General features: G+C 41.9%; 1 protein-coding gene across 5 annotated transcripts in view; it reads left to right on the top strand.

Annotated features, from left to right (window-relative positions):
• The window catches only part of Osbpl9 (oxysterol binding protein like 9), a 139,340-nt gene that overhangs the window by 104,243 nt on the left and 15,746 nt on the right, over positions 1–19,351 (top strand). For 3 of the 5 annotated variants that reach the window (XM_032900421.1, XM_032900439.1, XM_032900455.1), the window contains 4 exons: positions 5,752–5,790; positions 10,470–10,560; positions 11,518–11,622; positions 14,701–14,860. In XM_032900421.1, coding sequence (XP_032756312.1) covers positions 5,752–5,790; positions 10,470–10,560; positions 11,518–11,622; positions 14,701–14,860 — 395 coding nt within the window. The remainder of the gene's footprint in view (positions 1–5,751; positions 5,791–10,469; positions 10,561–11,517; positions 11,623–14,700; positions 14,861–19,351) is intronic. The other 2 variants (XM_032900430.1, XM_032900447.1) reach the window with 1 other exon arrangement.

Consider the following 19,351-nt stretch of genomic DNA (forward strand, 5'->3'; position numbering starts at 1 on the left):
ACATAACTGCATTGGAGAGCACCTGTAGATATGGGGGGAGAGGAATTTCACATTCATCAAAAACCGTATCTAGTGTGGTGATGGAGGAAATCCCATTTAGATTTGTGGGTCAATTTAGGTAGTCTCAAAGTCATTTAGAACTTTAGATAGCTGAGACTTTGTGTGTAGCCTTCTCTTGGTTCAGTCATGCCTTAGCTACTCATTAAGAAGCATCTTTTAAGTTTATTATTACAGGAAGTTGTTTTATTGTATGTGTAGCAGTCAGAGACCAACCTGTGGGAATTGATTCTCTGCCATTCAGTCTTCTATGTGGCATTCTGGTCTTCAGCCTTGGCACCTTTACCTGCTGAACCATCTTGCTGACCCTCACCAAGAATATTTTTGGCGTTCTCTGTCTTTGAACTGTACTGCTGTACTGCACTCAGTTTCTTTCCCACAGTTCCCACAGTCCAGGGTGACAGGTCTACTTCTCAGGGCGTTTCAGAGTGAGTAGTGCTTTCTGAAGTCACTTGAAGTTTGGCTCCTAATCAGTTCCAGTTGAAAGTTTTATGTTGTTAACACTTTTGTTTTTGTACAAGCAGAACTTTCAAACCTTTTAAACATGACTCTGCATGTTTAAGCTTAATTTCAGTGTAAACCTTACCAGTTGCCCGCTCACACCCTGGCTTTCCTTCTGCAAGTGGAGATGACTACTTGGCACTTGAGCCCTCTGTCTTGTCTCCTACCTCTGATTGATCACCCTGTTCCATAACAGTGGCCTGTGTACCTTTGTTTTTCTCCTCAGAGGAGGCCAGCTTTCCTCTCAGTTTCAGGGAATTTTGCTTCCGTTGGGTGGCTCCTCTCTTACTTCAACTTCATTTAGATTTCTGCCACACAAAATGTCTTGACTATCTAAATACACTCTGTATCACAGTAGCTTCTTTTTCTTCATAACCTCGTATCTATCACTGGCCAAGACATGATGTGCTGTGGTTACTCACACCTGCAGTGCTTGGGTGAGCCTTTTGTCTCTTCGAGGACTTAGGTATCCACTCAGACTTTCATAACAGATATCATAGCAATTGGACTACTTCCAGCATTCAAGAATGAGGCTCTTCCTCTTCAGTTTCTGGGGAGGGATCCCTTCTCAGCCTGGAGGCCCTCACCCTCTGGCTTTACCTTTGTCCTCTTGTAGCCTTCCTGTGCTTGTATGTTTAGAGGAAAAGATTCTCCTATGTCCATAATCATAAAGACTTTGCTTTTGGGCTTTTTGGATTTTTGTTGTTGTTGTTTATTTTTGTCTCTAACATTTATGTCAGTGTTACACTTTGATTTTTGTTACAGTAGGAGTAAAGGATCCAAATCTGTTATTTTTTATGTGATTTTTTTCTGTCACTAAAACCCCATTTTCTGAATGTCATGAAACTTGGATTATATGTTAGAATTTACATAGGTATATCATTAAGACATTTCCTCATCAGAGCAGAATGACCTTTAACATTTTAAAAAGTATGAATGTTTTAAAAATACTGGTTTATAATTCTAGTGAAAAGTTCTCTCAGATCAGGAGGCTCATGCTTTTTCAGTGACGTATTTCCAGATCTTGATCAGTCTTGTATAGTTATGCTTGTTACAGCCTTAGACCATGTGCACACATGCTGTGGTTGAATTCAGTAGTCTCTGGTGCAGGATTCCTTGATATTTTGCTTTAGAAAACCCTGATCAGCTCTCCAAGATAATAGACCATCCGTGAATAGCTTATTGTGGATGGTAAAGCATTTAGGAGGCTGTGTGCCTGTGTATGTCTCACATTCTTTAAGAGGCAAATGAGCTCTGGTTTAGAATATCCCATAAGATAGCACGTATGAAAGAAACATTTTGAGGGAAAATTGTCAAATATTAGTTTAGGGTTTATTTAATCATAAAAAACCAGAAGTGCTAGATGGTAGAGTTATGTTGTATTTGTTTTGAGGTAGGAGTACATGTATCCCATGAGGATGAATTTGGTGACCTGTGTTCTATTTTGCCAGCGTTAGGGCTACAAGAGTGTGCAGACACAGTTTGTACAGTGTTGGAGACCAGACCTAGGTTTCTTGTGAAGCTGAGAGATGTCCCCAACCTCTGGTTTCTGTAGATGAAAGTGTGTCAGCGATAACAGTAATCTGTAACAAAGCACCTTAAAACAGTCTTAAAATAGCTAATGGCTTGTTCCTTATTCATCCATCCCTATGCATGCAAGGGCCCACTCAGGTCAGAAGAGAGCATCAGCTTCCCTGAGACTGGAGTTCTAGAGGGTGCTTGGAACTGAGCCTGGGTCCTCTGCAAGTAAAGCAAGTGCTCTTAGGCTGAGCCATCTCTCCAGCCCTGGAATACCCACTTTGAAGATGGCTCACTTACACGGCTCTGAGGTTGTTGGAGAGTAGAGCTCAGCTCCCTTCTGTATTGTCTTTGTGACTGCCTGGGACTCTTGATAGTCCATAGGCTTCAAGAAAGCCAGGCAAATTGCAGTGTTGGAAGTCACGTATAACTTTTGCATTTAGAAAGGATAGTCACAAAGGCCCACATAAGTTCAGCAGTAGAGAGGGTATATTTGCCTAACAACAGACCCATTCTTGGTACATTTGGCCTTCTATATTTCATATTCTTAAAGTCTTAGGGAGAAATCATTTTAGTGTTTAAAAATGAGAAGAGGAAAACTAAATGCCAAAAGTTTATAATCTGAGCAGGAAACTTTATTTTTCCTTGTAATTCTAAATGATTTATATTTTTATTTTTCTGTATTAGCATTACTGAGACTTTTGAGTGTCATCTGTTTAACTCAATTGTTACATAAAGGGGAAGATATCAGTTTGAATTGTGTAGATATTAAATGCAATTACTCTTGGAGATATCCAAGAGTTCATAGAGCACAGCTGGCTGGCTATGATAGAGAGAACACAGCATTTGGTTGGTGTGTTACAGCAGCAAAGTCAGCAAAGGGAAAGGTACAGAAGCAGCTCGGAGGAAACCAGACACATTTTCAAGAGTTCTCCAGTGAAGCCCTATAGGATGTGCTCAGATCCTCCAGGGGCAAATCATTACCAAACATGAAAAATGCTGTCTACAGGGACGCTCATTAGAGACCCTGTGCTCTGGTTTCTACTAGAGCTTGTCAGTAGGTATGTCTACCATTCTAGACCATAAGTGAAACCATATTTGTTTACACAAGAAGCTTAGTGAGCCTCTCTTTCCTGTTTGATGCTTTGAGACCTGAGTTCTGAGATAACAGTGAGCTATTTGTAGTGGCTTTTCCAAGAGCTGTCTCAGGTCTGCTGTAGTACATACACTTAAAGAAAATGATGTCAGGTATTCACATTCTTCCTGATTGACACTTTGATGTATAGATTTCTGAAAGGCCATATTAATAGGTAAATATTTGGCATATAAGTTTTATGTTTAAAACAAAGACCAAAGATTGGCTTCTATTTAATTTTGAACCTTCCAGGCAGGACAGTTTAAAATGTTAACTTTACATGTGTTATCTGCATAATCTAAACTAGTAGTTATCCTAGGGGATGATTGTTGCTATCCTTGCTGCTGTGGAATTATTCATGGTATCTGTCACCTGCTACGTACCTGGTTTCTCTTTGCATCATTTTGGAATGTCTCCCAGGTGTCTAATGGAAAAAGTAAAGGCTACAACTGTTACTGTATCTGGTTCCAAGTCTCTCTGACGTCTTCCTTTGGTACTGCATGTCCTAGTTACAGTTTCTACTGCTGTGACAAACACCATGACCAAAGGCATCTTGGGAAGAGAAGGGTTTGTTCCTCCATTGCTTGTTCAGCCTCCTTTCTTATTACCACCCAGGACCACTTGCCCAGGTGGTCCCACCCACAGCGGGCTGCTCCCATCAGTCAGTAGCCAAGAATGTGCTCTGCAGACCTACATGCACTCTGATATAGACAGCTTCTCAGTTGAGCCTTCTCTCCCAGGTATATCTAGGTTTGTGTCAAGTTGACAGGAGCCCTCCAGACACTGCACTTATATTATGTACTTGAGTGTGGCAAGGATTACATTAGTGCCTTTTATTTTAAAAACTTGGTTTTAGTGACAAATGTGGTGGTGCACAGCTCTGATCCTAGCACTTAGGAGGCAGAGGCCAGGAGGACCTCTGAGTTTAAGGACAGCCAGGGCTTGTTAGAGAAACCCTGTCTCAAAACAAAACAAAAACGTATTTTCTCATTTTATTTTCATAAAAACTCTGAAATAGGGGGCTGGAGAAATGGCTCAGTGGTTAAAAAAGCACTGGCTGCTCTTCTAGAGGTCCCAGATTCAATTCCCAGCAACCACATGGGACTCACAACCATGTATAATGAGATCTAGTGACCTCGTCTGGCCTGCATGCATGCCTGCAGGCAGAATGCTGTATACATAATAAATAAATCTTAACAAAATCCCTGTGAAATAGATATGACCATGAAGAAACCCAAGAAAAGTGGTTTTCTGAGGTCGAAGTATTCTAAAAGTTCATTAATGGTATTATATAATCTTAACTTTGAACATTTTTAGAGGCTTTTTGTTTCCTCAATTTCTCTCAGTCTGTTCTTCCAGAGATCTCTGATAGCTTCCTAGATGGTACTCAACCAGGTGACGCTTTCCCATCCCTCAGATGAGGCCATCCTGAACACTACTGCACTGTTGACACGTGTGTTGGGCAGAGTCTGATAGAGGGCAAGTGGGAAGAGAAGGGTGGACTAGGAGAGTCCAGGGCTGTTATCTAAGAAAGTGAACTATGTGGGGCATCATGGAGTGGGAGCTCAGCTCTAGTACAGTGTCTGTCCAGCAGTGACAGTGATGCTTCCTGTGGGCACTGAAGTAGAGTTCACTTAGTAAAGTGTCTGCCTAGCATGCACAGAGTCCTGGGGACTATTCTCAGTTCCCTGTAAACCTGGTGTTGGGGGTATAAACCTGTAATTGGAGGTAGGAAGATGAGAAATTCAGGGTCATCGTTTTAGTCCAGCCTGGGACATGTGAGATCCTGTTTCAAAATCCAAACAGGCCAGAAAACCCTGTAACAGAGTTATTGATAGAATAAGTGAATTAGCATATATAAAATACTTGCCAGGTAGTCTTAGCTGTTACATCATCATTCGATGCACACAGCTATTCAGGTTATTGAAACAAATTAGAATGTATATTGGTACGATTCTGAAAAGCAGATAAGTGAATCCTGCTTGTCCTTGATTTATGATACTATTTTACAAAATGGTCATGCGTGTAAAGTAGAATAGAATTAGGAATTGTGAAAAGTCGGCATAACTTACTGTAAAATTGAAACTTAAAATTTGAGGGTCTTCAGAGGGGTTGGGGATTTAGCTCAGTGGTAGAGCGCTTGCCTAGCAAGCGCAAGGCCCTGGGTTCGGTCCCCAGCTCCGAAGGAAAAAAAAAAGAAAAAGAAAAAAGAAAAAAAATGTGAGGGTCTCCATCCTTACTTATATCAGCATATCTGCAAGGCAGTAGGGTACCTCGCTGAGCCTCTGTAGGGACTGCCGCGGTACTGTGATCAAGGCCTCTGTGAGGGTCATCACAGTGCTGCTCTTCCATCCCGCCATGACAGAATTGTGTCTGGTTAAGAATGAGCACACACGAAAGGGAGGTCTCAGCAGAAGCCAAGAAGTCATGTTCTCACTTCATTACTTACCTACTAAAAGAAGCTTTCTTGTTAGGAGAAGTACACACGACAGTACTAAACTGTGAGAATGAAGTTAATATCTTTAACGTTTTTCCTTAAGGACCAGAGTAATGCGGAGCAGCACGCAGATGGAGTTCTAGTAAGTCTAACGCAGTCTTTGTTCCTTCACTCCTGCAGAGCCTTATAACCATCCTGTCAGGAGCAGCCTGAGTCTGTTCACTTCTCCATGCAAACTCCTCTCCACAACCTCACTGCTGCTTGTTTTTATCTCGCAATCTTTCTTGAGCTCCTAACGTTGGCCATCTTTCAACAATCATTTGGAATGGCAATCTTCAAATTGTTCTAAGTACTGGTTCTGTGAACGAATCACTTTGCATGTGTCAATTTGAAGGGTTGATTAGCTTCACGACTCGTCTCTATGCTGCATTTCTTATGAAACATTGTCTCAGATGAAAGGGGGTGTGCACAATGTCAAAACGATCCTTCGTCTATTACATGTTTATATTTATATGTTCCCTCCTGTTTCCTGTTTAGGCTATATATTTGTTATTAGTATAATGGTGCATAGTGTATTCTTGGTAGAACAGGTAACATGGATTCTTGGACATATTCTTTCTTCAGCATTTATCCGTCTATTACTCTTTAACATTCCATCTATAAATAAGAAAATTTTATGGCCAGATTTCTCAGCTGGTAATCAAAGGTTTTCATGACTTACAGTTGGAAGGTTGGGGAGATGACTCAGTTGGGCCTGCTACAAAGGCATGAGGACCAGAGTTTGGATTCACCACACCCACCTAAAATCCAGGCATGGTGCCATGCACCTATAACCTGGTGCTGGGAGTAGGAGAGAGACCAAGTGATAGAGGAATGAATGTAGCCAGTGTGCACAGAGCAGATGTGTGCACACACAGAGACACTCACTCTATATGCACACAAAGACAAGTGAAGATCTGTACTTTAATAGTTTTAGTGACTTCTGCTGACTGTTCTAAAGCAGAGCTGTGGATACAGTTCAGTTAGGAGGTCTTGCTTAGCATGCATGAAGCCTGGGTTTGATTTTTTTCCCCCCGTACCACATCATCTAGATATAATGATGACACCTATAATAATAGCTTTCAGGAACCAGAGGCAGGGGGATCAGAGTTCATCAGCTACATTAGGGAGTCTGAGGCTAGCCCAGGCTACAAGAGATGTCTCAAGAGAGAAGCAGAAACTATTCTTCAAACAGTAAGCAGCCTCTTTTATCCTGAAACTCAGTGTCAGCCTGTCTAAGGTCCAGAGATGACACACTAGAACTGTGACAACCTTATCGTGCCAGGGGACGAGTGAGCTGTTTGACTTTGCATCTAGTTTGAAATAGGAAACGAGTTTATTATGTATGAGTTTTAAGAAAAAAATTTTTAGGGGCTGGAGAGATGGTCAGAAGCACTAACTGTTTTTCATAGGATCCAGGTTCAATTCACAGCACCCACATGGCAGCTTACAAATGTCTTTATCTCCTATTGCAGGGTTCAACTCCCTCATGCATGCAAGTAAAACACTAATATACATAAAATTTTAAAAAATAAATTAAAAAATCTTCTTTTAGACAGAAGAAAAATGGATCATCTTTGAAATACAGATTAAATATATTGGGATTTTTCTTCCTCTATTCAAAGTGTCAACCCTGGAAGTATGATCCACTACAGTACAGAGTACAAATGTACTGGAGGGTGATCTCTCTTTCTGAGGTAGCCTTGTGGGGCAGGAGGGTGTGTTCTAGTTCCCAAAGAATACACTTATGCAAAACAAGTTTTGGGTTGAATCCCTTTTCCCTCAAAGGCTAATTCATGTTTATAAAAAGATGCAGGGTTTTATAAAGCAGTCCACACACATTTGATCTTTTGCAATTTAAGAATATTAGGAAGGTTCAAAAATTTAAACTTGTAGAAAACTAGTTTGAAACATTTGCTCTGAAATTGTAGTCCTTTTGCATAAAAGTTTTAGAAGACTGGACCTGGTGATACAGGCTGAGAGCTAGAATGCTGGGACTTGTGCAGTAATCCCGCCTGAGTTCTAGACAAGTTATTCAACCACTCCAGTCTTAGCACTGTCATGTATGCAAACCTGAGGGTTTTACTTCTGTGAGTTGTAAGGTACAACAGACACATTCAGTAGCTATGCACATTTTGCATATTTTATTTACACATTGTTTTGGCATGGATTCATTAATGTCCCAACAGATTACAGTTGAGGATTACTTGTATAAACATCCTTTTAGAAGGAAGTTGTAGAATGGCTTTTTTTAAAGCTGAAATTGACAAGTATCTTATGATAAACATAGGCAACTCTTATTCCATCAAAACAAGAAAAGGTGTATACTTTTAATCTGTAGGCTGTCAAACAGACAAAAGTACAACAAACTAATTAGTTCGTCTGTGAGTCGTGGACTTTGGAGCCTCTGCTTCGTTTAAGAAGGATGCGCTCTACTGGACAGTGTCAAACATAGTGAGTTTTGTAGGATGACGTGGACACAGACAACACAGACACAACCTCGAGTTTGTGTTCTTTTAATCTGGATCAAAGCAGACTCAGGCAGACTTGAATTTCTCTGAAGAGGAGGAAGTGGCCTGGCTCAGCCTCTGCCTGTCTCCTTGTCATTTGGGTTTGCTTGGGTGGCCCTGAGCCTCGCTCGCTCCACCTGAGGCCTAGCGTAAGGAGCTCAGTCCGAAACACCGACTTCTCCTACTTTTTAGAAATCCAATTTATTTTTATTTTTGTGGTACTGGGGATTGAACCTAGGGCTTTACATATGTAGATAAGCTCTCTACCACCGGGCTGTGCTCCCCAGCAATTGTTTCTACTTTTTATTTTAGAACAGGACCTCGCTTAAGTCGTGCTTGAACTCATTCTGTGAGCTCTTATAGGCCTTGAGCTTGGGATTCACCTGCCTTCATTGTCCAAGTAGCTGGGATTATAAGACAGTGCCAATGGATTAGACTAAATTTCTATGATTTTTTTGTAATGCAAAGTAGTTTAAAGGCTTTTGTAAAATTTGTTCATTTGACAAGCCTAATATTACAATATTTCACCTGGAAGAAAGAGTTCATCTAAAAAGTTGAATTTCAGTTCCTGATCTTAAAACTATTTCTTACACTCTTCAATGGGAAAGAGAATCCATTTTCATCCACGTGAATCAGAGTATTAGTGAAGGAACTTTTCCTTTGTTTAAGTTTCGGTTACAGTCAGGGGGCAAGCCTGGGCCTTATGCATGCTAGGAGAGTACTCCGCCACTCAGCTGTAGCCCAGTCCTTTGTGCTCCTGCCTTTGTGCCACCCCAGGGACCAGTTCATTCTCAGAGCAGCTGCAAGGCTTGTCAGGGCTTCCTAAGTTACTAGGACTTACTCCAGATTTGAACATAGAATCATAAAGTAATAATCACAAAGCCGTTAGTGCAGTGGTTCTCAGCCTTCCTAGTGCTGCAACCTTTTAATATATAGTCCCTTGTGCTGTGGTGACCCCAACCATAAACTTACTTTTTGTTGCTATATCATAACTGTAATTTTGCTATTATCACGAATTGTAATGTAACTATTTTTTGGAGATAGCCATCTCCCCAGAGGTCATGACCCACAGGTTGAGAACCCCTGCAACAGTGGCTTTAGCATCCAGGCTCTTGTTTCTATCCACAGGGTTTGGGGGGCACTGAGGTCCCGAGAGGCTTAGGTCTCTGTGTCAGTACATTCCCTAACTCACTTACTAGATACTTGCTTATTAAGCGTTTTCATGATGGTATTTGTAATTGTCCTTTGGTTTCAGTTAATATCTATGGTAACTAGAATCAAATATTTAATAAGAAAGTCAGATTGAATCGCTTTTTAAAATAGGGAAGACTTTTGATATCCTGAAAATAATTTAGACAGCAAATGACAATACTAAAAAAAAAAGAAATGCCTTTACCATGGTCTCAGTTTATGTTTCTAAGTGTTTTTAAGGTTTTGTGGATACATTTGGGGATCATTGAGTAGCCAAGACCTCTTTTAGGCCATGCACACTAGCAAACCTCTATATTCACAGCATGAAGAGGGAGCTAAGGCAGAAAAATACGAGTCCCAGGCCAGCCTAGGCCACAGATCAACACCCGGTCTCAAAATCAATCATTCCAGTTAATTGATCATTATAAATTCATCCAGACTGCCCTTTAAAGAACAATGTGAGTCGCTGTGGCATTTTGGTTTAAGGTACATCATGCTGTCAGAATAATTTCTTTATTTGGTATCAGAGAAATCTACATTTTTGTTCTTGCCCTAACATTGCTATTACATGTTTTAAGCACCCACCCCCAAAATGTCCTCAACCAAGACTTCTTCACATACCCAATCCAAGGCAAGCACATGGTAGAGTGTATAGCCAGGTGCCATAATTAGACGTGATGTGTGGTGCTGTGCTGCACAGTGCTGGGGCAGGAGATGAGGTTGAAACGATGCAGACCATCATCTGGTGACCGCTGCTGTCAGTAACGTGCTGTGGTGAGGTAAGAGCTGGGAGTGCTGAGTTGAGCTGAGGTTGTTGTTTGGCTCTCTTGCCTTGCAGGTTTTTCATTTAGCTTCCTCTGGACAGTGACTGAATCATTGTTTTCTTCCTTTCTATGCTCTATTGAGAGAAACTCTTACGCCTCTGTATAAAAAAATAAATTTCCCCTTTGCATTTTGACCAACTTACCTAAATGCTATCCTATGGATTTTGCTGTTAGAAATGTGGCAATTTATTTGTTTGGGTGGGTCAGCATGAAAGAACATCTAATTAAAAATAACTCTGCTGTGTTTCTTATCTCAGAGTACTATTAATCCTGTAGATGCAATATACCAGCCTAGTCCCTTGGAGCCTGTGATCAGCACAATGCCTTCCCAGACTGTCTTACCTCCAGGTACAGTATTCAGACCGTGTTCCACAGAGTAATAGATACCAAACACAATAATCCTAGAGTTTCTATATATTTTGAAAATAATATAGCTGAAAGTGAGCTGGAAGAAGAAGAATGTGTCTTGGGGAGTAATGTTTTTGATGTAGAGGGTGGAGTTTCGTTTTTCAGAGGTGGTAGGCAGCATAGCAGTGAAGGTGCAGGTGTACTGGCAGGGCAGGATTCTGTGACTCAGAATGCATACACACCAGGAACAATTGATACTGCTGACCTAGTCGAGTGTAACTCAGTAATGTGTAAATGTGGAGTACTCTATAATTCTGAACAATATATTTTGCCATAGTGGACAAAGAGAAAGGGAATCTATATGAGGTATAAGATGCCTTCCTACTAGTTGAGAGGAGAATAGTTAATACAATTTAAAGGAAATAAAATTAACAAAAGCCAGGCATATCAGCTCATACCTGTGATCTCGGCATGTGGGAGGCTGAGGTAGGAGGATCCTCAAGAGTTGAGGCTGACCTGAGCTGAGTGATGTCTTTTCTCAAAAATCTGTTAGTTGCACCATATGTCTCTGTGTTCTCAAATGACAGTAAAGCCAGAGATTATGCTGTATAAAGTGAAGTCCTTCATAAAGATACCAATGAAGTCTTTTATGAATTTTTACTCCTTCAGAAAATGAGCTTTCCTTTCCTTAGCATTAATGAGGGGAAGTGGACTCGGTTTCTGACCTTACATGGTTTGAGTTTCAGCAGCACTGCTGTGCTGGGCACTGGCTGCCCTGGCTGGCTCAGCCGATGCTGAGAGTGAGTGTCAGGACTCTGGAGAAGCGGAAGGTCATAAGGAGAAACGTGGATTGGAATCACTGTAGAAAAGTTCATACTGAGGAGTTTAGATTCCAAACTGTTGAGGTTGTTGAGTGTGGAACTGCTCTTCTAACTTATTGCACATGTTCAAATCCAGAACCCGCTCAGTTGTGTAAGTCAGAGCAGCGTCCGTCCTCCCTGCCTGTTGGACCTGTGTTAGCTACCTTGGGACATCATCAGACTCCAACACCAAATAGTACAGGTACAGACCTGGGTACCCTTTCCTTCTTACGACTTTCCATTAACCTGTGAGACTTGTGTTTGGCTCCCAGTAGGGAGAAGGATAAGGAACCGTAATAGCGGTTGACACTGGCAATAGCTTAGTTTTTAATTGTAGTTCCTCCTTAAAGTGGGTATTTTGTAATCGAGCCAAGAATATTAGTAATTATAGTTTAATTTTTTAATATAGGGCTTTGTTTGTGTACCCTCTACTTGGGCTTCTGGTTGAATCTTTTTTAGAAAGTAAGTTGCTCACTTGAGACTGACACAGTCTCACGGACAAGGAGTCCGACAGTGTAGGATTGCAAAGACTGGGAGCGGGAAAGCTGGGCGATGCTCCCTGTTGACATGCACGTGTGTCCACCTGCACTGTCACTCTGTCCTGACCTCAGTAGGCTTCTGTGGCTGGCTCTCACAGCAAAGACGACTAGAACTCCCCTGCTTACCCAGCTAGGTCCACAGCGTTGGTCTTGTATTCACCTGGGTGGTTGTTAGCAGTTTGCCCACTGACAGGTAGGTGATTGCAGTATTTTCTTAGTAGGGCAATGAGTCACTGATTCACCTTTGACCCGTGTACTTTTTTAGGAAACATTTATCAGTCTCCTTTTTGTCAATTTTGTAGTATTAAATTTGACACTTTAATTTACATTTTATTTATAGTCTTCTTTACCCTTTCTCTGATATACAGGGCTACACCCATGTTAGATACTAGATTTTTTTCTTTTGAAATTAATTAAATTTGCATCCTGTTAACTGTAGAACCAGACTCAAGGAAATGAATTTACAACTTTGACTTTGTTAAAAGAAGTGTAAAGGAAGTTTAAAGACTACATAGGTCCTGGTGAGCAGGTGTGACCCTGATGTTTCTTGTCAGTATAGAGACACTTCCTTGGTGGGACTTTTTCTATGTAACAGTGAAAAATTATCATGTGACCTTAGCCCATCTTAAATCTTGGGGCAGTGAGTAAATTATAGTTGGGCTTTTTCATATTTAACAGCATGAATGCCTTTCAAACTTGAATCAAAACTAGGAGTCAGCAGTAGTTCTTTTACTTGGGAAATGCTAATAAGTAATTTTAGTAATGAGTTTAAGGGTTTTTGGCTTTTGTGTTTCGTGAATTCTGGCGTCCCTGTCATGCCAGCCTCGGGAAGCTGGAGCAGGAACTGCTGCATGTCTGCGGCTAGCTTGATCCATAGACTAAATTACAGGCCACAGGGCTACAGAAGGAAGAGAATAGCCTGTGAGCTTTGTTTATTCATTTGTTTTATATGATGTAATTATGTTCAAGTTGTAAAGTGGCCAAAATTTCTCCTCTTGGAATACGTAAAACTGGTTATTAAATGAAAATGTGAGGAACATTTCTGTGTCAACCAGTTTTAATATAAATTATTTTCAGAGGGTGAGGGTTATCTTCTGAGAATCATTTCTGATGAAGGTACTATAAAGTATCTTAACATTTTAGAGATAGGTTTAAGGACATTAAAAAACTACGTTAATGATTTCTGTCTTGTTTTCATTCTAACTTCCCTATGTTCTCCACCCTTTTTTCCTTCTCTAGCATAGAAACATTCCTTAACAATAAGTCACATGAAGTCTTAGTCGTTGGGCTTGTAGTTTACATTCGCACCCATTTTCTTCTGTTTTCCACTGTGTGGTCACAAACACAATTTGCCTGTTAATTGTTGTGATTCATGGTCTGTTTTTCCTGTTCCACCAGTTTCTTAGGTCCTTTCTTTTTTTTGCTTTTGAGGAACAGAGAGAATTTAGTTATTTGGCAAAGCAAGTTGCCTTTGGAATTTTTACAGTAAGCTTTACTTTAGGGAACAAGCCATTTTGCCTAAAAGGGATCTGTGAACCTGGTACATAGGAGAGCTGGTTGGTTTATTTTATTGACTTAACCAAGATGCAAGAACAGGCTAAAGGTCTAGAGGTAGATCTTCATTGCTTCTGTTACCGCTGTCTTTGTTTTTCTTATTAGCTGTTGTTTTTGATTGGGTTTCTCTCTGTAGTTGTGGGTGGCCCATAACTAGCTGTGTAGACTGGCCTTGACTTCACAGAGATGTCCACCTCTGCCTTCCAAGTGCTAGGAGCAAAGGCATGCACCATCATGCCTGGGTTCCTTGCCTTTTGATTGGTAGCAATAGCAGTAACTGAACCTCAGTGTCCACCGGGCATCTGTGATAGATCCACATGACAGCCATCAGACAGTCTTAAGTAAGCGAGTCTCCCTTCCCTGACGTTTGTTTGTTCTCACTCATTACTGGACAGCATAGCAGATGTGCAGAGACCAGATGGTAGTCTTTCCTCTGGCTGTCCATTAGTTCTGCCTTCTTTAGTTAGATTCCGTTGTTAGAAGATGCTCTTGTGGTCTTCCTTTCCTGCATGCTTCCTTTAGTAGCTCTGTTTTATCTCTGCTCTGACCCATATGCACCTGACTTTAGGAAGGACTTGGGTGCTGTGTACCCAGGACCTTGTGGAAACATTTTCCGTTTTCTATGACCAGTGGCTTGAAGACTGACTGTGCATGCTGTCCAGGCAGTATCTCACAGTCGTGCAGTCTTGCATCTCCACTGCTGTTGGTATCTAAGTGTGTGGTATAAAGAGCCATGGCTCCCACTGGGGCTGGTGTCAGTTGTAGGATGCCAAACAGCAGCACGTGTGCAAGCAGAACAACTGCCTCCCTTTCACTACGGAACACAAGTTCATCTTAAATTACAGAGTGGAGATACAGAGTTTATTCCCATTTGCTTAAAAGGCTGTGTCCCGGCTGTGAGTGCTATTGCTCAGCGGAGATCACTCAGTGGGAGGACATTTTTTTCGTATGTCTGAATCCCTGGAATCTGTTCACTGCCGTAAAATGAATAGAGATTAAAAAGGCCGTGTCCCATTCTGTAGCACAATTGGCCTTCTTATTCTCATTGTCTGATTTAACTGTTGGTTAAAAAATAGGGTGAGAATTTTATCAGTTGACCAAACTCAGTCTTGACTTTAGAAAGGTCTGTTGTGGGCCCATCTCCCTAATTACACTGTTTTCCCTAATTGAAAACTTTTGACTCCTAGGCAGTGGGAATTCACCACCTAGCAGCAGTCTAACTCCTCCCAGCCATGTCAACTTGTCTCCAAATACAGTCCCAGAGTTCTCTTACTCTAGCAGTGAAGATGAGTTCTATGATGCTGATGAATTCCATCAAAGTGGCTCATCCCCAAAGCGCTTGATAGAGTAAGTATGTGGATGATGTATGCATTCAGATTTTAAAAGATGTGGTCTGCAGACTGCTGTCAGTGACACACTTGCCTCCTAAAGGCTCATTGAGCAAAATCAGTTCTGTGACATTTTTGACTTGTACTCCCGAGTTAATACTATAAACTGAATGAATAGCATCTGCTATGGTAATGTTAGATTAGCCCTGTATATTCCTCTAGTGGCACTGCTATCTGGAAAGAGTCACGTTGTATATGTTTGGATAGGAATGAGGGTATTTGACAACTGAAGCTGGAATTTTATTGGGTGGAGGAATGATAGAAAATAACTCAGTTTGTTGGGGGAAATAAACTACACACACACACACACACACACACACACACACATGATGCATGGTATGGTGTCTTAGCCTTTTTGATTGATTATAGACTGGAAGCTTATAAATAATAGGATTTTATTTCTCATAGTGCAGCCCAAAATCTGGGTGCTGACAGATTTATTTGCTTGTGGTAGGAGACCTGCTTTCTGTTTCACAGGTGACACCATCTGGTAATGTTCTCTTGTGGTGGAAAACAAAGCAGATCTCTAGAGCCTCTAATTCTGTATAGCAGAGTTGTTATCTCCTGACTTGATTGTCACTCAAAGGCTATACCTCTTAGTACTGCCACATTGGCAACTCAAGTTTCAGCATTAGAATTTAGGAACAGAGTTGGAAAGAGAGCTCGGGGGTTAAGAGCACTGACTCCAGAGGATCCAGGTTCAATTCCTAGCACCCACATGGCAGCTTACATCTGCCTGTAACTTCAGTTCCAGGGAATCCAATGCCCTCTTCTGCTCAGGAGGATCATGGATACATGTAGAATACATAAGCTTCCACTTAAATGTTCGCACCATGGCATACATTGTGGTCATGTACAGGAAACCGTGGGACACATGCAGATGTTGAGCTAGGGGAGGGTTCCAAGAGAAGAGAGAGAATGTTATTCTAAGGTGTGATGAGGTTAAGTTAGAGAACAGAATTGGGGACAAGAAGAGGAAAGGACAAACTGAACCCTGTTAAAAAAGATGTGGAGGTGGAGTGGCTTCTCCTCAGAGGGAGAGCCTGTTTGTAGCAAACTGACACGCAATCCTGGGAACAGTTGGCAGCACTGCTTCCTTACCTGTTAGCCCTGTGCTCACCATTGCCCAGAGTGTCTTCAGTTTGTATGATGGAATTGGAAGCATCCATGGACAGGCTCTGCAAGTCAGATCATGACATGACGCGGACGAACCGGCCCACGTCTGAGTTACTGCATTAGCAATACTGTGAAGCACTGAAAGAACAGGCATCCCTGGTGACCTGCTGTGTTCTGGAGGGGATGTGAGCATGAGGGATCTGAAGAACGACAGTAATATGACTATGAACAGCAACAACCATGCCTACTCGGTCGGATTCTCTGCACCTTTTCAAAGGAGCCTGGAGTGTGGCCGCTCTGCATACCTTTAACCTCAGCACCCAGGAGGCAGACGCAGGCCAATCTGTCCGAATTCGAGGCAGGCTGCTCTGTGCAGCAAGTTCCAGGGTAGCTAGGACGATGTAATGAAACCCTGTCTCAAACAAACAAAAGTAACAGCTAATGAATGGTGAGACCTCCACAGTGTTGCAGGCCTACAGACTCCACAGTGCACCTACGTGGGAAGTCAGGCAGGAGCTGCATTTAGTTTACTAACTACCTTTTGTGGAGATAGGGGAAAACACATTTTTCTTGTTTATACTTAAACACTGGGAGAAAACATAAACTACTAAGTACCTAGTGGGGGATGGATGCTGGATTAAAACAGTTATATAAGCAGAAGTGAGCACACTTTTTACTGTTCACACTTCAGTTCTGTTTTGTTTGGGGTTCATTGTTGCTGTCTAGTGTTGGAAATTGAGCTCTTGGCCTTGTGGGTGAGAAGCATTTACTTAACTACTTAGTTATACCCACTGCCCATATGAATTGTTATGAATAAGGACTAATACAATACAAGCAAAGACAAAAAGCAAACAAACAAAAACCACCAATAGAGAGAGAGTTTTCCAGTGTCAGAGTCAGGATGGAGAAGGCTGGGAATTACAAGTAAAAGTCTGTTCCAGATGTTCCCCTTCATTTTAAGAAGCAGTAATGAGAAACCCTGCTTTGTGCATGGCATTGGTCTGCTCATCATGTTTCTCTTGGGTTTCTTGTTTTTTTGCAAAGGCACAGTCGATACAGTTGCATGCACATTTGTTTACTTCAAACCATCAACACAGCCTCAGGAGCACAGCCATTTCAGAGTTCTCTTGTGTCCCTTTGTCCTTTCTCCCAGCACATGTCTTCTCATCCACAAGCAACCACTCGCCTCTTTTCTGTCACTAGATAATTTTTTTTTCTTCTTTAAGAAAGTAACAGGACCGAGGTGTAGCTCAGTGGGTAAGTGCTTGCCTGGCATGCATTAAACCCAGCCCTGGGGTGCGGCAGGAAGCAGTAACAACGAAAAGGACAAGAATGTTGTGTTTCTTGGTCACACAGCAAACACTGCTTCCTTTTACACAGCACTGCACTGTGAGGCTCCCTCATGCTAACCTTGAATTGATGCGTCACAGGCTCATTTCCTTTGCATTGCTAGGCATTTTTCTATTGTAGAAAATTCCTACTACTATACTACTATGTTCAGTTATTGATAGCTGTCAATTTTAGTTAGACTTCAGTTGTTACAAAAAATCTTTTGCGCTCCTATCCCCACCCCAAGGCATGGAGGGCAGAGGGCTTTATTTATGTATGCAATGTGACTGGCGTGCAAGACATGCTGTTTCATTTGTTAAGCTTTTAGGAATTGTGAACATCTTCCCAGGAATGCTGGCCATGTCTGCATTTTAGATGCCCAAGATCGTGTAGTATCAAGGAAAGGTTAACCCATAGGTAGAAAGAGGAGACAACATATGGTATTCAGCTAAGCAGCTCAGGTGACCTTCCCCGGGGTGGTCCCTGGGGATGGAGGGAAGTGCTGGATGGGAGATACTGAGCAAGAAGGTTTGACAGATCCCGCTGATAGGTTTTCCTCACTGGAAAACGTCTGAAGTGTTTTACTGCACTGAATGAAAGCTAGGTATGTAGCCTTGTACAGAGAAGGCTTTCAGCCACACTTACACGTTAGCTGATGGGTAAAAGGCTTATTGGCCTCCGCACAGGCAGGTTGCTATGGCTCAGGTGTCTGAATTCTAGAACCTCAGATACATTGAATTCTGAATCAGTTTTGTTGGATGACCTTGGCCAACTTTCTTTTCCTGTGCAATTCTCAGTTTCCCCATTGGTAAAATGGGGATAATAATAAGTTCAGTATGGATGAGTCACTGTGAATATTCACATGAGAACAATGTAAGTCAGACCTGCGCTCAGATGAGGCATTCACTTCACCCGTGCTTCTCAGAGATGCTCAGCTTTGTTCTTGCTGGACATGTTTCCTGCTCTTGGAAGTTGGTGCAATTGTTGGAACTTAGGTTTTGTTTTGTGTGGTAAAATAAACCTGGGACAGATTATATGTGAACTGTAAGCTGTCTGTCAGCCAAGCCTTAGGGACTGAAAGTTCTTTCTTTCTTTGAGTAAGCACTGTATGTAGTGCCAAGTAGTGGTGGCTGGCACACGTCTCTAATCCCCGCACTCAGGTGACAGAGGCAGGCGGACCTCTGAGTTCAGCCTGGCCTACAGAGTTCTCAGACAGCCACGGCTACACAGAGAAGTCCTGTCCTGGAAAACCAAAAAGAAAAGGAGGAGGAGGAGGCAAGAGAAAGGAGGAGGAGGGAAAGAAAGGAAGGAAAGGAAGGAAAGGAAAGGAGAGGAGAGGCGAGGAAAGGAAAGGAAAGGAAAGGAAAGGAAAGGAAAGGGGAGGATTGTGTGTGAGACGTAGTTTGTTGTTTTTAAGAATGCACACGAAATAAGAACTAGCATTCATCTGCTGTACTGACTCACAGGAGACCCACTGTTGGCTCCTGATTCGTGTCAGTGCAGGAAATTCAGCTTTTGAGGTTGAGGAAAAGTAACTTACATGTGGTATAAATGAGCACCGGAGAGAGAGTCAGGAGGAGGGGCAGGAGCCAGATGAACGGAAGGAGTTGGCTTTACATGGTGGGCTCTTCTCTTTCTTTTGCTCTGTCTCTGCTAATCCCTCTCCTCCTTTAATTCTTTTCATGTTTACTGTTTTTACATTTTCCCTTTCTCAAATTCATGACCTTTTTTTTAATAGTTTCACACATATATAATTATATATATATGAGTAAATATGTAAGTACAGCCTACTGAGTTCATTTGTTGCTCTGTACGTAAGGCTGGTCATGGTGTTGGATAAGCACTGGGGGGGTCTCCTTGGAGAAGAGTTGAACTCCTTCTCTTGGTAATTATTAATTACTTATGTCTCTTCATCTAGAGGAGTCCCCGTTGGATTTCCTCCATCCACATTGGCATGTCAACTGGTGTTATCATCACTGTTAAGGCTTATTAGGTAGCCATGCTA

This window comes from Rattus rattus, chromosome 1 (genome assembly GCF_011064425.1).
Source record: "Rattus rattus isolate New Zealand chromosome 1, Rrattus_CSIRO_v1, whole genome shotgun sequence".
NCBI lineage: Eukaryota > Metazoa > Chordata > Mammalia > Rodentia > Muridae > Rattus > Rattus rattus.